Source organism: Temnothorax curvispinosus, unplaced genomic scaffold (genome assembly GCF_003070985.1).
Source record: "Temnothorax curvispinosus isolate PA1 unplaced genomic scaffold, ASM307098v1 QBEX01012350.1, whole genome shotgun sequence".
Taxonomy (NCBI): domain Eukaryota; kingdom Metazoa; phylum Arthropoda; class Insecta; order Hymenoptera; family Formicidae; genus Temnothorax; species Temnothorax curvispinosus.
Window position 1 is genome coordinate 1 of NW_020222130.1, and position 19,205 is coordinate 19,205.

General features: G+C 38.5%; 1 protein-coding gene across 1 annotated transcript; it reads right to left on the reverse strand.

The window, feature by feature from the left end:
* Positions 1-5: 5 nt before the first annotated feature.
* Positions 6-10,931, reverse strand: LOC112462389 (maternal protein pumilio-like; the record flags this gene model as incomplete). The annotated part of the gene is made up of 11 exons (XM_025028134.1): positions 10,680-10,931; positions 9,318-9,701; positions 8,111-8,348; positions 5,355-5,519; positions 4,286-4,405; positions 3,554-3,625; positions 2,523-2,817; positions 1,805-2,045; positions 1,079-1,469; positions 120-288; positions 6-21 (listed from the first exon to the last, which is right to left on the reverse strand). Coding segments are annotated over exons 1-11 (2,343 nt in total), but the record flags the coding sequence as incomplete, so codon positions are not given.
* Between the last annotated feature and the right edge of the window lie 8,274 nt (positions 10,932-19,205).

A 19,205-nucleotide genomic window follows, 5' to 3' on the forward strand; every position in this document is an offset into this window, starting at 1 on the left:
TTCATCATCACGTTCAGCGCACTGCGCGATGAGAAGAGAAAAAAAAAACAATCATTAGGCTTTCGAGAACATTCGATTTAAATCCCCTAAAAATGCATTCAATACGAAAGCGCACTCACTTGTCGTTGAAGCCGCAAACTTCTTCAATCAGTACAGCGCGTTCCTGTCTTGTAGCATGAGTCACGCATTTTTCAACGACATTGCTCGCAAACTTGTGCTGGGAAAGAGCGAGTACTTTGCCTCTAACGCTGCTGATTAATTGCGCTTTATCTTCTGGCTTACCGTGTTCTATGAAAAATATAAGTAAATATCATTATTCATATTGACATATTCAGTCGAACCTCGCCAACTCGAACCTCAAAGGAGCAGAAAATAATTCGAGTTATTAAGTATTTCGAGTTATCAAGATTTCGAGTTATAAAAGTGTGAAAAAAATTCGACTTATAAAGGTTTTGAAATTATACATAAATAACTAAAAGTTACCGCAAAAAAACAGAGTAACAAAAAAATTTTAATAACTTTAATCATTTTAAAGAAGTAAATTCATATTTATTTATAAAGATGCATATAGAGAAGCTGATGTAAAATCTTTTTACTTTGAGTTATAAAGGTTTTATTGATCAAAATTCAAGATACAGAGGTCAATTTATAATATTAACCTCTATATCTCAAAACAATTCTTATAGAGGTAAACTAAAGTATAATTGGTACGCCGGAAAAATACTTCGAGTTAATCTCTTTTTCTTCGACTTATAGAGGGTTTTTCAAAGGAATGAAAAAAATTCAAATTATAAAGGTTTTCGAGTTAACGAGGATTCGACTGCAATAAGATTTGAGTTAAATTAATAGTAATGTAAATAGTATAGCAATGTTCATTTTCATGAATAGTAATAGCGATATGTAATAATAAGAATATTTAGAAGATAAAGATAATACAAATACCATATTACTTTTACTAATAATAATACATTTATATCGTCAATCATCAATCAATAATGTATTGAAATCTTTAAATTGGTTTCATCTAAAAAATCTTTAATTCTGATAATCACATTGATATGAAAAAAATGATATTTACCAAGCACATGTTGAATGACGTAATTGCCATATTGATCCTGAATTAGTTGGTCAGTGGAATTGTGCAACTCTTGCAGGATTCCTTGAGTTTGTTCAGGAGTGCAATGCTCGAGGATACGTTGGATCACTCGGCAGCCATACGGATGAGTACTCAGAGAGTATACCTGTCCCGCAAAAGCTCCTATCACGAACTGCAATGCTCGCGGTTCAACGCACTCGATGCATTTTTGTACAACGTGATTCCCGTTTTGATCCTTAACGCACTTCAACACATGCCCATCCAGTTCCCGTACGATTTCCTGTTGCTGTTCCGGTCCGATCGACTCGAGAGCCTTCTGTATAACTCTGCAGCCATACATTTGCAGTGCCAGTGGTAAAACATGTCCGCGAACCTGATATAAATGAAAAAAATTATAATACGGAGAAACACTCATAAGATATCTTTAATATAATTATTTGATAAAATATCAGACTAGTGCGTAATCACGGTGATCAGATGACACGCAAAATTTTTCCTCATATTTAATATAGCTAGAGTCGTGATTAAAAGTAATAATAGCAATATAGTAATAAGATTAAGTAAATCTATTGACAATCTAAGGCTGGTTACATTCTGAGAATGTATATAGAAATTTACAGAAAAAAATATTCTGCACGAAATAAATTACAGTGAGTTAGTTCCAATAAATTCTCCTGGATAAAATAATTTTTCGGTACTGGAATTTACCTTTTGGGCGAGAGTCGATTTCTGTTCCTGTGTGCCGTATTCGAAGAACTTCTGAATAACGTAATTGCCGAAGACATCTGTCATAAGGGAATATGCAGAGGAAAGGATCTCTTGAAACACGAGCTGTTTCTCGCTAGCCGAAGCTCGTTCCAATTTCTGCTGAATAAATCGCGAACCATGCTGATCTTGACTGAACTCGACTATGTGATTAGCCAAATCGCGTAACTGAAGACTCGGGAAACTGAAGAGAAAAAAACACGTATAATTTATTAGCGCATTGAGCAACTGCGCACTGGGATAAAGCTACTGATTACGATATACCACGTCAAAAACAAGAGATCATATGTAATATATTCTCGCAATATGCATCATGTTCTTTTTTCGCACACTATTTGCGCTTAGAATTTGAAGACTGCTGAAGACTCTTTCTTTATCTTCTTAAATTAACAGGTATCTTAATTAATTATAGAAATATGTTTTTCAGAGAAAACAGAGGAGATACGTGTGGATAAAATTTCATTCAGCAAGATAAAAAACAAAAAGCAAGACAAAAAGAACCTTGTCACAACAGATTTACCGGACGGATTTCTATTCTACTCACAAACGATGACATTTAAGAGAATTAATTTATTTTTATAATAGTGCAAAAAAATGTATGATTTCGTTGCCGAGCTCATAATTTAAATGTTATAACCGTAAGAAATCCCATCAATTTTACCGATTATTTCGAAAATCTTCCAATAGGCGGGATCGTCCTCCGGAATTTTTATCGCTGATATTAGCAGCACCTCCACGGCCAGGCTTGCCTACGAGATTGGGAAACAGAGAACTACTAGAGCCAAACACTCCATTGGCTGTTAGGGTGGGTACCGCGCTGGCGCGGAACTTGGCTTCAGCACCAGGAGCTGCTGATACTCGACTGGCTCCTCCGACAAGACCACCCAGAGATCCCCCTAAAGTCGGCGGTGGTGTTAATGACAGGCCCAAGGGACTCGGTGACGCGGTAACTGTACCTGCATGACAAATCAAAGCGGTTAATGACAGATTCTTTAATCAATTTGGAGTCGATTCGTCCTCGAATATCAAAAGTCGTCGTCATTTGCGGACGACCTTCGATTTCAAATATCACATATCTTTATAAATAAAAACAAAATTTTACTACAGCGATATCTATTTTAACCCTTAAATGCCACACCTCTCAAGAATCTCGTAAGTTCACTGAGGGGCCTAAAAGACCCCAGCATGAAAAATGTCTCCTTACTCATTGATTTTTTTATCTTTAGTTATGACAATTTTTTTCAATGTTGTTCAAGATCTAGAGAAGAGTATAAAATGCTAATATTGTTCAAATTTCAATTTCGACATAGCATAAAAAATTAAGTAAACTGAGTACTGCTAAGTGTACACACGGGTAGGTCAATCACTCAACTATCATCAATGAAAGCATGAGCTCCATTTTTGGCAAGAACATTTCAAAACATTTCATTCTAAAGGGTCTGGGGTCCGCTGGACCCCACTGGTCATTTAAGGATTAAATCAAATAAATAAGATTAATTATTTCGACTACTGAGAAGCTTAGAAATTCCAATGCATAAGTCTCTTATTATTAATTACTATTATAATTAATTAACAAAATTCCACTAATTATTGGACATATTCGTTAAACAAAAATCAACTCCAAATTTTCTGAAATTACATGAAGAATAAGATGAGCACTCGTATCTAGTTATGCTCGATCTGTATCTGTACCTGTGTCTGTATATTCTTTGCAGGAAGTACCTGCATTTGTAGCTAAATACACTCTGTCCCAGGTACCTGTATCTAGAGAAAATAGTACTTCTTATCTCACTGATCGTGAATGATGCGCTGTACAATTTTTGTACAGAAGCAATGTACAACAGTGTACAACTGTATAGAGGCTAAGTCTAATCCCGTGGGGGGGTATTATGTTAAAATCGCTACAAATTAAAGTGACGTAGGTACACTGTGTGATCGCTCTCTGACAAAACAGTCATCCTTGCGGGCGTTTACTCATTCCCAATTAAGACGTTTTCAAGCATTAGGATGTAACATAATTTATACGTCGGGATCAGTTTAGAGAGAAGGGTAGTGTTGTTATCATAGCTGAGTTATGTATACAAAAGGCATGTGTACAAATGGATTACAATATATTATTAAGACACAATGTACAACATAGATAATCGAGCGTCTATGGCGATTCCGAGATGCCTCATAGCCGTCGTGTACAGGCGTCTAAAACGGAACACTTGAATCCTCGAAAGTATCCTCGCTACACGTTGAACATACGGGGAAATGAGACGATAAGAAAAGCCGACAAAAAACGAGGCTATTTCAACTTTCATTATCATTTACACCTCTCCATACGTTTTCTGCGCAACGGGGACATTCGAACGTATCATTCTAGACGCCCTACACCCCGTATATCAAAGTACATTTCACACACAACAAAACGGTTCTTACCGAGGGCGCCGTAACTCTGAGGCCACTTCGCCCGGCTATATTCCAAGCTTGGACTGAAGGCTGAAGTATTTCTATCAAAGGAATCTCGTCTGCCGGTTGAAGACGCACCGAGGCCTAAACCTGCACACAAGACGGACACCGTCATCTTTACACAAGATGCTCGAGGGCAACTGGTATCGAGCATATACAAGAGACGTGACGATCAAAAGAATTGCGATAATCAACAAATCGACACAAACGCTCTACTGAGAAAGGCACGTAGCTGAAAGAGAGTTGGCTATATTCAACACGAAAGTACAAATCAATTAGGTTGTATAAAGCATGCAAACACCTTACGTTATTTTTCATTCTCTTTTTTGTACATAAAAATCCGTTACACACCACCAATATAGAGAGCCAAAAGAAATTTCTCCGGTCCCAGGAAAAAAATACTCGAGTTGATAAGCTCAATATTTCAAAGAATGTCTCTTTTTCCATAACGAGATAAAGTAAAATATACATATTTCTATATACAGTACTTTAACACAAGGGATTGACCCATGTCTTTCTACCGTACTATGCAATTACCGAACAATTACAACGTACGCAGTAATCTATTTTTTCCCCGTTTCTTTTTCTTTAATTTGATCAGTTACTAGACAGGTTTTTCATACGCGGGATCATATTTATTTTACATTTCCTTAGCACTTTAAAAATTATCGTTATTAAGTAATATGTACAAGATAACTACAGAAATTGAAGAGTTCGTTTCTAATCCATATCCTTAAAAACCGCAAATTACACATATATACATGTTATGAATTCACGGAAGGTTCCGTAAGTATCTGGTTTTCAGGAGTACAGATACACCATTCAGTTTTTCGCCTGAAAAAATCCGCGGGTTTAAGGAATCAAGAAAGCGCCGTTTTCCTGGAGAATAGAGAGAATTCGCCGAGAGCAAGGTGCCCGAAGAGAAGGAGAGGGAGAGGGGGATTGGGATGAGGAGGAAGAGGAGAATGAGGACGTGGATAAGGATGAAGAATAAAGTGGGATGGAGGAGGAGGATCGAGCACGATCGGGGGTCATATACCTGTATTCTGCAGTTGGGCAGGCGAGCCCAATGCTCCGAGCGGGGAGCCGCCGTATCCTAGAGCCGCTAAACCCGCGGCAAGTCCAGAACCTTGCTGCTGCGCCTGTTGCACCGCAACTGCCTGAGCTTGCGCGACCACCGCTGCTGCGCTGCACGCCGCCAGACCTGCACCAAAAGCCCGCAACCCACACGCGCTTTCTTAGTCGTCGTAAGTGTTGATTAGCGTATGTTACCGAGCCTTACACCGTCTATGAAAAGCCTAGCAATCTACATATCGCAATCGCGTATCCGCGAACGTGGGCATCGTATAGGAAAGCTCGGAAGAAGTCGAATTTTGAGCCAAAACATCGATTCTGCGCCGCGATCGTATCGTAGATAATTTCCGAGGAAAGATATATGCACAATCGTAAGCAATTAGTTGTATCATTCATATCTTTAAAATAATTAAAGTAAAGTAGCAAATATAAAATAATATTGATTAAACAGAAAATTTAATAAAGATATTTAATAATTTATTAAAGATATTAAAAAAAACACGTTTTCAAGTTCGTATTCCAAATGTTGAACTCTTTGTGTAGCGGTATTTATTTTTTCACGTTTTAATAACCGTTCTTTAATAACTCCAACCGAAAGTCCCCGGGTGGAGTTCCAAAAACGGCTGACCTCCGATTTCGATGAAACTTTGTGAAAAGCTTCGTTTTGGGTTAAAATAAAAGCCCTTAAAAGAAATTTTGGCGACTCCTATAATAAAGCCTTTTTTTTAAATAAAAAATATAGGGTTTCTCCCGAAAATGTCCGTGCCCCGATTTAGGTAAAACTTTGTAAATAGGTTCCTTTTAGATAAAAAAGACATATACAAAAGGATTTTTTGCAACTCCAAAGTTTAGCAACTTTTTTAACATTTTTGCAAGAGTGAGCCAATAATCAAGCATCTTAATTCAAGCAGTTAGGTATCACGCTGGGAGTTTGTTTAGTTTTATTATGCGGGGAAAGAGGCTCCGCCGTAGACGGAGCCCCTCCCCCGCCTATTTGTGTACTGTTTATTATACACATGTATTGAAGGCACACTGTGTCTTCTATTGGCATAAAAGGCATAAATGACTAATATATATGTCGAAATAGTTCACGCATACACTTTCCACGCGAGACAAGTTGTCACATGGGTTCGTGGCGTGCTTTACAAGCTCGTTTATATATATGTTACAGTTAAAACCCGAAATTCGTCAAAACCCGAATTTACTGGTAAATTCTAGTTTTAACTAACAATTAGTTAAAACTAGAATTTACCAGTAAATTCGGGTTTTGACGGATTTCGGGTTTTAACTGTAATATATATACATACTAGCTTCTGACCTTGATTATTTACATTCTGTAGTATTCGGTCTATTTGGCGTGTTTGTGCTCATATTCTATCAGTCATCTTTTGTCAATCGTTGTTGCAAGACTGATACGACTTAAAATGAAGCTTTTTTTCAATATTATGGCAAGAACCTACTGCTTCCACGCATACACTTTTCACGCGAACCGAGGTTCACCCCCACCCCCCCTGCTTTCGGGGGAAGTGCGGTAGCCCCTCCCTCGCTTACGTGTGTACTGTTTATACACACACAATTAAAGTATTATTTAAAAATTCATATTAACTTTCCACGCGTAAAAAGTTCACGCATGTACTTTGTAAGGCACACTATGTGTCTAGTTTAAAAGATGTGCAGCCCCCGCAGGGAGGCGGAACCTACTGCCTCCACGCATACACTTTTCACGCAAACCGAGGTTCATCCCCCCCCCCCCATCGCTTGCGGGGGAGAGGCTATAACATCCCGTAGAATTATAAAGGTCTTCGTATATTTTTTATCATTTTATCTTAAAAAATGGCTTTATCATAGAAGTCGCCAAAATTCCTTTTAAGGGCTTTCATTTTAACCTAAAACAAAGCTTTTCACAAAGTTTCATCAAAATCGGAAGGCGGCCGTTTTTGGAACTTTATCCAAGTCCCCTATTATGAGATAAGCTCCTAATATGCGATAGCGAGGTTTCGAACTTTCTTCTATTAAATAAACAATGTTCATCAAAATGACTATAAAATCGTCAACTACAATGTAGACAGACAGTTTTGTGAATTTTTTCTGATTTTTTTAAATACTTTAAAGTAGGGAAAAATAGCGTCAAATTTGAGAGACCCACGTACACTCCGAGGGTGCAAAAAAAAACGTACAGACGGAAGGTTAAATTTAATCACTCGAAATCCGACGATTCTTTAGATGCGACAAACTAGTAAAATTATCTTCTCTCTGCTATTGCGCACGGTACCCTTTTATTTTGTGGACGGGCATAGGCACTGTCCTCTTTTGTTACTCTATCGTCGCGCATACGCTTATCTACGACACACAGAATCGTGCCATCAATGGTATATATATATCCTCTCGTTTTTTTCTGGTTGCAATATTACATTGTGTCGAGTGTATTTTACGCGTATTTACAGGGAACGGACAAGTCAACCGTGAACAACAAAGTGATATCACTAACAGACATTAACGATAATGGCACACGTTAACGTATTATAATCGGACAACCGTCATATAATTTCGTTTCGTAGCACACAGACATGCATTACACACGTATTACACGACAAGGGAAGAAGGAATGAGGGATAGTCTTTACAAGATGTTACACACAGTATGATTTTACAAGACTTCTTACAGGTGTGTTTACAAAGAGAACGGTGGTAGTACGGCAAAACGGATTTCCGTTAGACTCACCTAGGCATTCGCCGGGTGTAGCGTTGCTATGCGATGTCGGGGTCGGTTGAGAATATAGGTTTGGTGGTGGTGCCGGTGGACCTGGTGGTGGTTGAGACGGGGCTCTGTTCACGAGAACTGGTGCAGGACTAACTAATCTCATAGGGGTCGCCGCCGAACTTAGTCCGCGCACGCCTCCCATAACGATGGAACCGTTCTGATCGTAATAAGCCGGTATCACCTGATACTGACCCTGTACCTGCGGAAAGATTAATTGCGATACATTAATAAACCATGCTAACCAAAATGTTGATCAATCATTCAAAGTCAATCAATAATAGAACTTGGAGAAACTAGAAAATAAAAATTAAGAAGATTGAATTTAAATAGCTTCTTGTAGCTCTCGTAAAAAGAAGTACGTGTCTTCAGAGTTCTATCTTCAGCCATGTAAGGTTTGAGCTCAATTTCTTTCAGAAAATATGTAATAATCTGAAATGTCCGACTGTTTATGCAAGCTCCGTGTGAATCACCAAGATTTCTGTCGCGTTCATTTGTATCGCTACCCATAAATACAATAAACGTAACTCGCTCCAAATTGAACGTCTAATTTTACAAGTCGGGAACATCACAGCCGCGCGTTCCTACCTTCTCCTCCACTTGTCACAGTAGTAAAATATCTAGAAAGACAATGTGGCAATCTCTAATTGGTACAACGAACGCAGCTCCACGTCTTATATCAAGCAAAAACAATCATCGGCCACTCACGGGAACGGGCGAGCGAGAAAATAGCTTTCACAGAATTAGAAACACATCTAATTCGCGCTAATTCGTGAGTTCTCTATCTATATCCCGCCATCAAGCCTAAATTTAGCCCCTTTATTTAACGATCATGTATCATCGCGGTACTCACAGTACCTATATACGCGTGATTCGATTTATTTCGAAAAATGCGCAACGTGTGCACCTTCGTAACCTCGGGAATTTAAAAACAAACTCCATAAAGAGATGTCCTTAAAAAAAATAGCAAAATTCCCATTTCTTGAATTTTTGAACAGTTAAAGATAAATTTAGCTACATGTTCTCCGAGAAGATGTTCCTCGGAACCAAATCACGGCAAAGAGATGTCTTCCATTTTTATTTGCAAACGCGTGATCAAGAAAATTGTCATTTCTTCTGCTTTCTTCTATTTTTTACGGATCTTGACGACTAATGTCGGAGGCTGACTCACCGTTTGTGCCAGATTGTTGGCGGTATCCTGCGCGGCGGCGGCCGCGGCCGCTGCCGAAGAAGGGGTGAGCGGTCGCCGAGGTGGCGGTGGCGCGGCCGCCTGGGGTGGTGCCTGCGGCAGCAATCCGGCCGGATAGACCCAGGGCCCGACACCATAGTACTGCGGTACGACGGGGGGTGCGCCAGCTATCAGCGCCCCTACATAAGGCTCTTGACCGCTGATAACGGTGTAAGGAGCCGTAGGAAAGTTCTGTTGCTGTTGCTGCTGCTGTTGCTGTTGCGCTTGGGACGCGGCTAGGTACTGTTGCTGCTGCTGCTGCTGTTGCTGCTGCAGAAGTTGTAGCTGCTGCGGAGTTGCGCCTTGCGGCTGACTGCGGAACAGTTGCTGAAAGAAGAAAAACAAAAAGGATTAATTATAACGCGAAGAAAGGTTTCTTCTTTTAATAACGCTAACGTTCGTAACGAAAGTAATTTGTTCTTGAAAATTAATAAAATTTTTTGCAGTAGTTTCAATTTTCGCAGATACCTCGATATTTGAGTGGCGATACGTGCAATTACGATTTCTGCTAGTTTCATATTGAGAATATAAAGTTAAATGAATGAGGTTCACAGATTATCAAGAAATAATTCCATTAAAACCGCAACGACGATATAGCGCTGTTGATTGCCTCAGAATAGAGTTCGGAAGACTTGTTACCGATACATTTGGGATAGGGAAGAATCTATTGTCGGTTGAAAGCAGAACAGACATAAGAATCGCCAATTGAAACATTCCATCTAAATGGCCAATAATTGCAGAGTATATCATATCAATTTGTTAAAATCTAAATGCGAGTTTCGAAGCTTTAGCCAAGACAAGCGTCAGTGGATCGGGAAATTAAAAAACCTTAGCAATGTATAAAGATCTTATCCCAAGAGCAAGTACTCCATCGAACATTACACAAGCGAAAAATCTTCATTGTTATTATTCAAGACATCAACGTGAAAAATGTTACGTGTTACATGTTATATATAATGTTTTCTTTTTCTGTTATTATTCAAATTGTTCGCCTTTGCACGTCTTTACATCGTATCTTCAAAGTTAGCACATCCATTAAGAAGAAAGATTAAAAAGACAATTAATAAATACTCAATATGGATGTTAAATCGAATATAAAAGATGAAACCAAAGGCAAGAACATCTTTACAAGAACCTCTTTGGTTTTTTTTTTTTCACGACGACCTGGCGATATATCGAGCTTTCCTACTAGGGGACCGTATCAAGGAGGAACCATGTAATGTTTAAATCGCGCCAACGGCCGAGACGACCTTTCGGCTTCAAGGTTCGGTGACGGCATCGTATTATCGAGATAATCGTACAGACCAGGGTTTTCAGCACGAGTATCAAGGACGGAGGCAAGTGATGGCTGCCACCACTGCCGTCTGGAAATGGCGCAAAAGACAACTCGGCGTTAAAGCCGAAGAAGACGACTAAGATCACCTCCATTTCCATTTCCATTTCCACCTCCACCTCCACCTCCACCTCCACCTCCACTTCCTCCTCTTCTTCCTTCGCCTTCTCCTCCGGTTGGTGGTCGACCTGGGTCGACGACCCCCCGCGGACGTTCACCGACATGCGTTCCGCCTCTTCTTCTGCGTTCCCCGGACCGCGCCGGTGAGGTGAGATCGTGCCGTAGACTTTTTAATTGACCGACAAACGTGCCATGATTCGGCACGACGCGGCAAAATAGCGACAGAATTATATGTATGATGGAAATGCCAAAAGTATAACGCAAAAAGAGATAATTCCACTCTCGTCCAATAAACGTACGTATTAAAAAAATGAGGCGTAAAAAAAATGAGGCTTTTCTCTTATTGGCCGCGTTCAGGCAACACGACTGTTGAGTGAGCGCTCATTATGATTGGTTCTTACACTTAGATCCGGAGAAGAACCAAAGGTAAAAACCAATCATATTAAAGAATCGCTGACCACTCACTCAACAGTTGTGTTTCCTGAATGCGGCCATTTACTTTTTCGCGCGATTTCCGATCGAAATAAACGCGAGCGTTTTTATATATAAACGTGACATTCTAATATCTCTTCCGCGTAAATTAAAATCTGTAAATCTTTTTCTTCTTTTACCGAAGAAAATGAAGATAAAAGAATATCGCGGCTCCACAGCTGAGACTATTAAACTTTAATAGAAATGATTGGCGAATGAATTTTTTTTTCCTTGATGTTATCGGTCACCCACCATATTACGATACGAGTTACAGGGCGATCGATAAATTTAATAACATTATCCAAGCCCGAGTTCCTGCGACCTTCAAAGTTACGAGAGCTCGGAAATAAATAGAAACATCGACCGAACGGCTGATTTCTTGCACGAAGCGTGGAAAACTTAAACCATTCACGACACGCTCCAACCCTAAGAGGCAACGATGCGTTTCGGGTATTAACCTCTTCCGGAAACGGCTCGAGCTTGACTCAAGGCCATAGTTACACTTGACCGTTGCTCCTTGCACGAGAGAAGTTTATTTTCCGCTGGACATCACATAATGATTAATAGCTGAGTTTCTTCAATTTATTAACATGTCCCACCGTTCTAAAAATAATCTGAACATTTATATGTATATCTTGGAGCAATCGCTAAATTACTTCATAATTATAGTTCAGTAATCAGTAGCGTATCTAACGTATAGCTTATTTATTTTACACGAAACTTGTTTTTATTTGTATTCATGTAAGAGAAAGAAGAAAAAGATAAGTCGCAGATAGCACGGTTCTTCTATCAGTTCTACACCGATGCATTTTAATGCAATAACAAAAATTTCATTCCAAACAAAAAAGTAGTATAATAAAGAACATTACCATTGCAAGGTGCGTACGTGTGAAATACGAGCAGCTCATTAAGGTCAAATATCGTGTTCAAGAGATTTTTTTCCCGAACGTTGAACCGTTAGTCAAAGAGGCCTTATGACATTGATCAAGACTCGAACTGATACAGGACGCCGAAGGGAACAGTCTCATTAAAACGCTAATATAGTATATCCCATTCCGTAGTGAGTCTGTGTTTATCTTACACCTCTAATTTGTTCAATAAAATCATTACCTTATCGTCGACCGAACACACGGCTAGCTCGAGATAACTAAATCGTTATTTCTTCTTCGCATCGTTGCGCATATCTGATTATAGCAATTACTATTCGTTTGTTGCAATTTGTCGCCGAGCATCATATTTATGCCGAGCTCTTCGAAACTCCAGTCTTACCGATTATCTTTTTTTATTAGCGTATCATTTAATGTCTTACTTTTGAGAAAAGACTTTGAAAATACTGCGGGATCACTCAGCGTCAAGTAAAACCTCAAAGTAGTCTTGTACGAATCATTATAGCCATCGTTGCTCTCGAGAATAAAAGAACCGAAACAAACGGAAAATTACGGTGATTTCGCGTAAAAATGGCAGTGTCAAACAGAAGAAAAAAAGAAAGAGAAATTTGATAAAGCACGTCATATCAGGAAGAGACAGTCGCTCTCGAACGGGGAGGCAAAAAATGGCGCGGTACATTGTGGGTGAGAAAGGGGGTGAGTTACACTCCTGGAAATGTGAGTCATTGTTAAATATGTAAGACTTCCACCGGCAGCTTGCAAATCGTCGGCCGATGATATGGAGTCTGATTTCCTGGCTGTTAAAAATATCCGCCGCGATTACACCGTCGCGCTTTTCGAGAACACTTCGACTGAAATAAACGCTGTACTCCTGATTAGAACCATACGATATGTTACGAAAGTTCACCTGAAGCCCTCAAGAATTGAAAGTATTATAAAAATATTTTATCACACCTAGAATAAAGTCTCACACCAAATTTCTTCAGAGACGTGTATAAAGACAAGAAGTGCTTAGATTGAAGAATTCAATTCATGCCAGTATGGTATAAAGTTCGAGAATATAGCACATTCGATGATTATTGTATATAAGACTAAAAAAATGGTGACAGATCTTTGATAAGAAAAGAAACGTTGAATAAAATCTTTTGTTTACATTAAAAAATTAAAGAATAAACTGTGTAATTGAAATGTTAAATCAATAAATAAGGCAATAGAAATATTAAGATTTATTGATTTTTGTGTGAATAAAAAATATCTCTATTTTTATACAAGAGTTATACACGTGAGTTTATGCTTGTAATATACGTTTATTACATTATTCCACGTCTTTGAATAATTTAAGATATCGTAATTAAAAAACATATATTGTCTATTGCGAATAACAAATCAAACGCTTGTCACTGCAAAGCTTTTATCGAGTAACAATACATAAAAAAGTGTACATCATTAATTTTAATAGAGAAGTTGCCGCGAGAAACTTTCTAAGTGAAAGAATCAAAAAGCATACCTAACTGATTACGTAATCAGAAAGGGAAATATATATAAATATAAATTTTCTTCTTATCAAGGTATTATTGTCCCGCGGTAAATGAATAGAGTGCCAACTTTTCTCCTATACTCATCAGTATCCGGATAGACTTTCACTGATCTGCGATAGCCTACTTATTATCTTTGTTTAATTACTATTTGCACTCTCTTTCAGCTAGCACAAAGAATCGTATTATATCTAGTAGCACGCGTCGGCGCGTTTCTGCGATTTTTTTATTGTGTGGCATTGTATAGCACAATCGTGCACTTTCTTTTGTCGATCAAAATGCTATATTACAGAACATTTTTAAGCCTCAAAACTAAGGCAAAAATCTATTTTAAAATAATAAATTTTCAATCGATGTTTTTAATCCTGTCTTATCATTAATTCCTCTTTTATTATTTTTTTTATTTGCACAGAATGAGCAATACAACTAATTGATTTGAATAAGCCGCTGTTTTGAATGTATGCATTTTTGTTAGCAGCGCTTTGGCAGTTTTAGAGAGCACACGTGGAAAATTAATTATGGAACGCTACCCGGTGTAACAGCGCGTATATGCATTGTAAAAACGTTTTATCAAAATAATTCGTCAACGACTGTGACTTTACGCAAGTTACGTCAAGATTTCGGAATAATGTGCCAAATATCAATACAGTTCGTTAATTAGTGGCAAAATGTGAACAAGTCAGTGATGATGTCAGCGATAGTGATGCATGGTGTCTGGTCGATAGTGCCCCACCTAGCTGTTTGCACACCAAAAAACTTTGAAAGAGTTCGTGAAAATATTGCCGAAAACCCCGAGACCTCTACCAGACGTCGTGCCCAGGAATTGGGCATTATTTTTACACATTATCTTAAAAAATGATTTACAATTGCGTCCATACTTGTCAAACAGTCAAAGTCCAAATGGACATTTTGAAGAAAATGTTCCCGGGGTGGTTAATTTCCTGTCTTGGCGATATCATCTGGCCGCCGAGATCGCCTGACTTAACAGCACTGGACTTTTTTTATGGGAATAACTTAAAGATAATGTATATGCCAATGAACTAAGCACGATTGAGTAGCTAAAGGACACTATTCGAGAAACTATTATAAATATACCTCCTCCCGAGATCTACCAAAATGTGATAAAAAATGTGATCAAGAGAGCTCGAGTTTGTGCGACATTAAAAGGCGCACATCTGTAAGACATTATATATTCCACGCGTAATTTTCAAGTTTTAACAGACGATTTAGATTAAAAAATCTGTTGCTCTTTATTTCATCTAAAAGTTAATAAAAACACAAATCAGTTATGTATATTGCCCATCCTCTATAATTGCTTGTTACCAAACGCAAACAATTTTTATTTTCTCGCAAAGGCGTCAGGCGCGAGTCGGCAGGTTCAGCGAAAGGCTTTTGATTTACCGATTCATAAAAAAGCGTAGCGTAACGAATGATATAAGAACAATTAGGTAAGAGATATTCCGTTGCTGAATTCCTCGCGAGTCATCCGCGGAAACGAGTTTGAGAGTGACGATGGTTCGACGACCTTCCTTCTCTCTGCGTGCCACCGTCGTTTGCCTTTCATAACCGGTGCGTTTTAATATTTATCGTCGGTTCATCTCGCGGCGAGTGCATATTTCGAAGAATGTCAAATATTTCGATTCCGATCGGCTATCGATTTGTCCATCTCTCGTCCTACGATCTTTTATCATTATAAAAGAAACACATTCGTGTGCCGCAATTTCGCGATGCATGCTTCCCATGGCACTTGTCATTAAACATGGATTTATGAACAGAAATAAGTTCTCCAGAACAGACGAAAAGTATCGACGTTAACGCCAATGTCACTCGTGATAATTTTCTCTTTTTTTTTTACTATAACATGTTACTAACACTTCGGTGCGCTAATAGTTATTTGTGTAACAAGTGAGATAAGATGAAAATTCCCGGGTGTGGAGTTTACGCACGAGCCGAAGGCGAGTGCGGTAACCGCACCCGGGAATTTTCATCTTTACACACGGCTTACACTCCCTATTTTATGTTGCAAGTGCCTGGAAAGTGGTCTATCACGCACGCGTAGCGTGCGTAATGGGGCACTTTCCATGCACGTGTTGCATAATAAATATTTATCGCGTAACCTACTATGTTTCATTCGGAGAATCATTCTACGCTCTATATAATAAAGCATCGCAGCTCAGAGATCGGGTCATCAACACTGTGTGCATCCAATCTAATTGGATTGTTGCTGATCTCACATCCGAGTGCGCATCCGTCATGACGTACGTCTTATCGCACTACAATGTCACAATCGCGAAAATTAGCAATAATAACGCGGATGTTCCATGAGCAATGGAGACCGCGGCAAGATCGCGCAAAAAAAAAACTCGGAGAAAAATTCCATCTAGTAAACAATTCCACATTCAAAGCAAACTATTTATGTATTTAAGAAAAATCTGTACGAAAAATGATGCGATAATAAAAGAGTTCAACATAAGTCACGTCGTCGGAAAGACAACGTATACCTACTCTTCTCTCGTTCAATGTTTATTTTGTCCTCGAACGAATTTACAATTCTCTCGATTTGAATTGCATTCGACGCCATGCACAAACATGCATAGACCTCTGAAAATCAATAATTTGCGCGCAAAAAATACAGGTAATGTATACAACGAAATCTGGATTCAATACTAATTCAGCGTTATGGAAAGTTCTGCTGACTAGTTCGCCGTGCATATTACCGCTCGCAGATGCATATAAATGTTTCACCGCCATTCATTCCGAAAACTCCGACCTGGCGGGCGCATGTGTGCATGTATGCATGTATGCATGTGAACGAGAGAGAGAGAGAGAGAGAGTGTGTCGCGGAAGAATAGTTTAATGCCTGCGAATGATTTATCTCATTCGCAATGTGTCGAACAATCTCTTGCGCATTTTGAGCTACTATCAAAAAATTTTTCCAATAAAGGTAGATTTAAGGTATATTATAGAATGTATAAATAATTTTATTAATTAAAATCTAAATATTTAGAACGATACGATTACGCGTGTATGATTGTCGAAGTAATCTACTGCATAATCTACTGCAAAGATAAAATATTGTCATTGCTATTCCATCTCCGGTAGTCAGTAACTTTAGAGAGATCATCTCTCTAAAAGTTTATTAAGTTCCGAGAGCGACTGAACCTCATGCTAATACGTGAGAAGATTAAACGGTCCTGATCTAAAAAAAGAATAATCTCGTGGATATCGAGCGATCGTTTGGTCGCTTGAGAAACAGATGAAGCGCGATATATAATTCTCGTGGAAGTTGGAGTATCCGCGTAAAATAAAAGTATAGCGACGACAAACCGCGGCGGAGTCCGTTACTTCACCGCTCCGGAGCACCGTTAGCTCACCTGGCTGCGTGTACGGAATATACAGGGTGCCGTGAAGAGAAAGAGGTCCACGGTTCATCGTACGAGATCCGGTTGCCACTTTACGACGACGTACATCCATACATCGCGCGATTCGTGTCATTCGATTTTCATTGCGAGTATTACGACGCGGAAAATGCGGGTTAGGGAGAACGACATTAACCTGCTCGACTATGTCTTTCCTCTTCCGGATGTGTCGATAGTACTGATTCGCGTTGAACGTAGTCTCAGTCCAGTTCTCTCCGTCGCAACCGTCTCTACGTGCCATTGACCTCCGCTTCGGCAAGTGACAGATTGCCGGATCGGATTGTAAATCCAATAAGCAACAAGTCAATTTTGAGCAACAATTCAACCCTTTTGCTGTTAGGCGAAAAAATGCTTTCAACAAAAGAGTTAATAAAATTATAAAAAGGATACTTTCTGGGAGTTTTTCTGAGTCGCTGAATCTAAATCTGAGATAAAAATTTCAACATTTAAAATGGCAGATCCAACAATTCGTCCGATTCGCATCTACAAATTTGTATTAAGAGTTTCTCGCTGTTCTCAAATTCAAAATCAAAATTTTTGAATTAACAAATTTCACTTTTTAAAACAGAATTAGCGGCTTCAAAAATACTTTTTTTTATGCAAATTGAACCATATTTTGAATTTTTTGTCCATCATATTAAATTTGTCATTTTAAATTCTTGAATTTTTATTTTGAATTTGAAATCAGAGGTTTCAATAACTTTTGAAATCAAATGTTCATGCAAATTAAACAATTTCTTACATTTTCGCAATATTAGATCCGCCATTGGGGATAATGTTATTTCCAGGGCCCCTCAATTTAATAGGTGTATTTGATAGATCTTTCACTGAGAAAAAGAATGCTGCAAACCACAATGCACTACGATGCATAGTTTTCGAGATATCGATTTTTAAATGTAATAATAGCAATATTTATTGTTGTATGGTGTTACATGGGTTTGCAATTTACCACGCGTGGAAAGTTCACGCATGTACTTTGCAAGACACACTATGTGTCTAGTTTAATAGTAGTGGAGCCCCCCGCAAGGGGGCGGAACCTACTGCCTCCACGCATACACTTTTCACGCGAGACGAGTTGTCACATGGGTTCGTGGCGTGCTTTACGAGCTTGTTTATATATATACATATACATAATGAAACATTATATATTCTCTATTAATTTCCTGAATACACATATTTATTACATTACATTAAAAATTTTTTATTATTACATTTAAAAATCGATATCTCGAAAACTATGCATCGTAGCGCATTGTGGTTTGCGGCATTCTTTTTCTCAGCGAAAGATGCATCAAATACACCTATCAAATTAAGGGGCCCCGGAAATAACATTCTTCCTCGCCATTTTAAATTTCACAATTTTTATTTCAGATTTGATTCAGTGACCCCAAAAATATAAAAATATAGTACCCCGTTCTAATTGCTCTAGGTATAAGTATCTTTTTTTAATGTGCGGATATTTCCGTCATTGACAGTCAAAGAATTAACACTGTTGTTTTTCTTTCTTTTAATTTTTAAAATGTAATATGTAATGACATTCTGTGGAATACAGAATTTTGTTTATTTTACAGGGCTTCAATTATAATGCTTGTACAATGCCATAATTATCACAATTACAATCAGAAGTATTGTATCATTGTGCTCAATTTATCCTAATCGGCATGATTGAGCTCCTAGGAATCAGAAACAATTGTCGATGCTTTGCATTGAGAACGGATAACAAATCTGACACAAACGAACGTACTGACTATACATACCCGAAAGTGTTATCTTCAGACCATACGAAGCCTCATAACGAAAGTAACGAGGACAGACATTCGCGTTGCACTTATCGCGACGAAAAAAGTCAAGGGTCAAGGCAATTCTAAAATGATGCAACTGTATATCAAATGCAAAATCCGCCTTAGAACTTCTTCTCTGCTGCAAATGGAATTACCCAAAAAATAAATGGGATTTGTTAAGAAATTCTACGGGGTAAACTAAAATGCTTGCTTTAATTGGATTAATAATGTAAACCTAGTGTGTGTGTGTGTGTGTGTGTGTGTGTGTGTGTGTGTGTGTGTGTG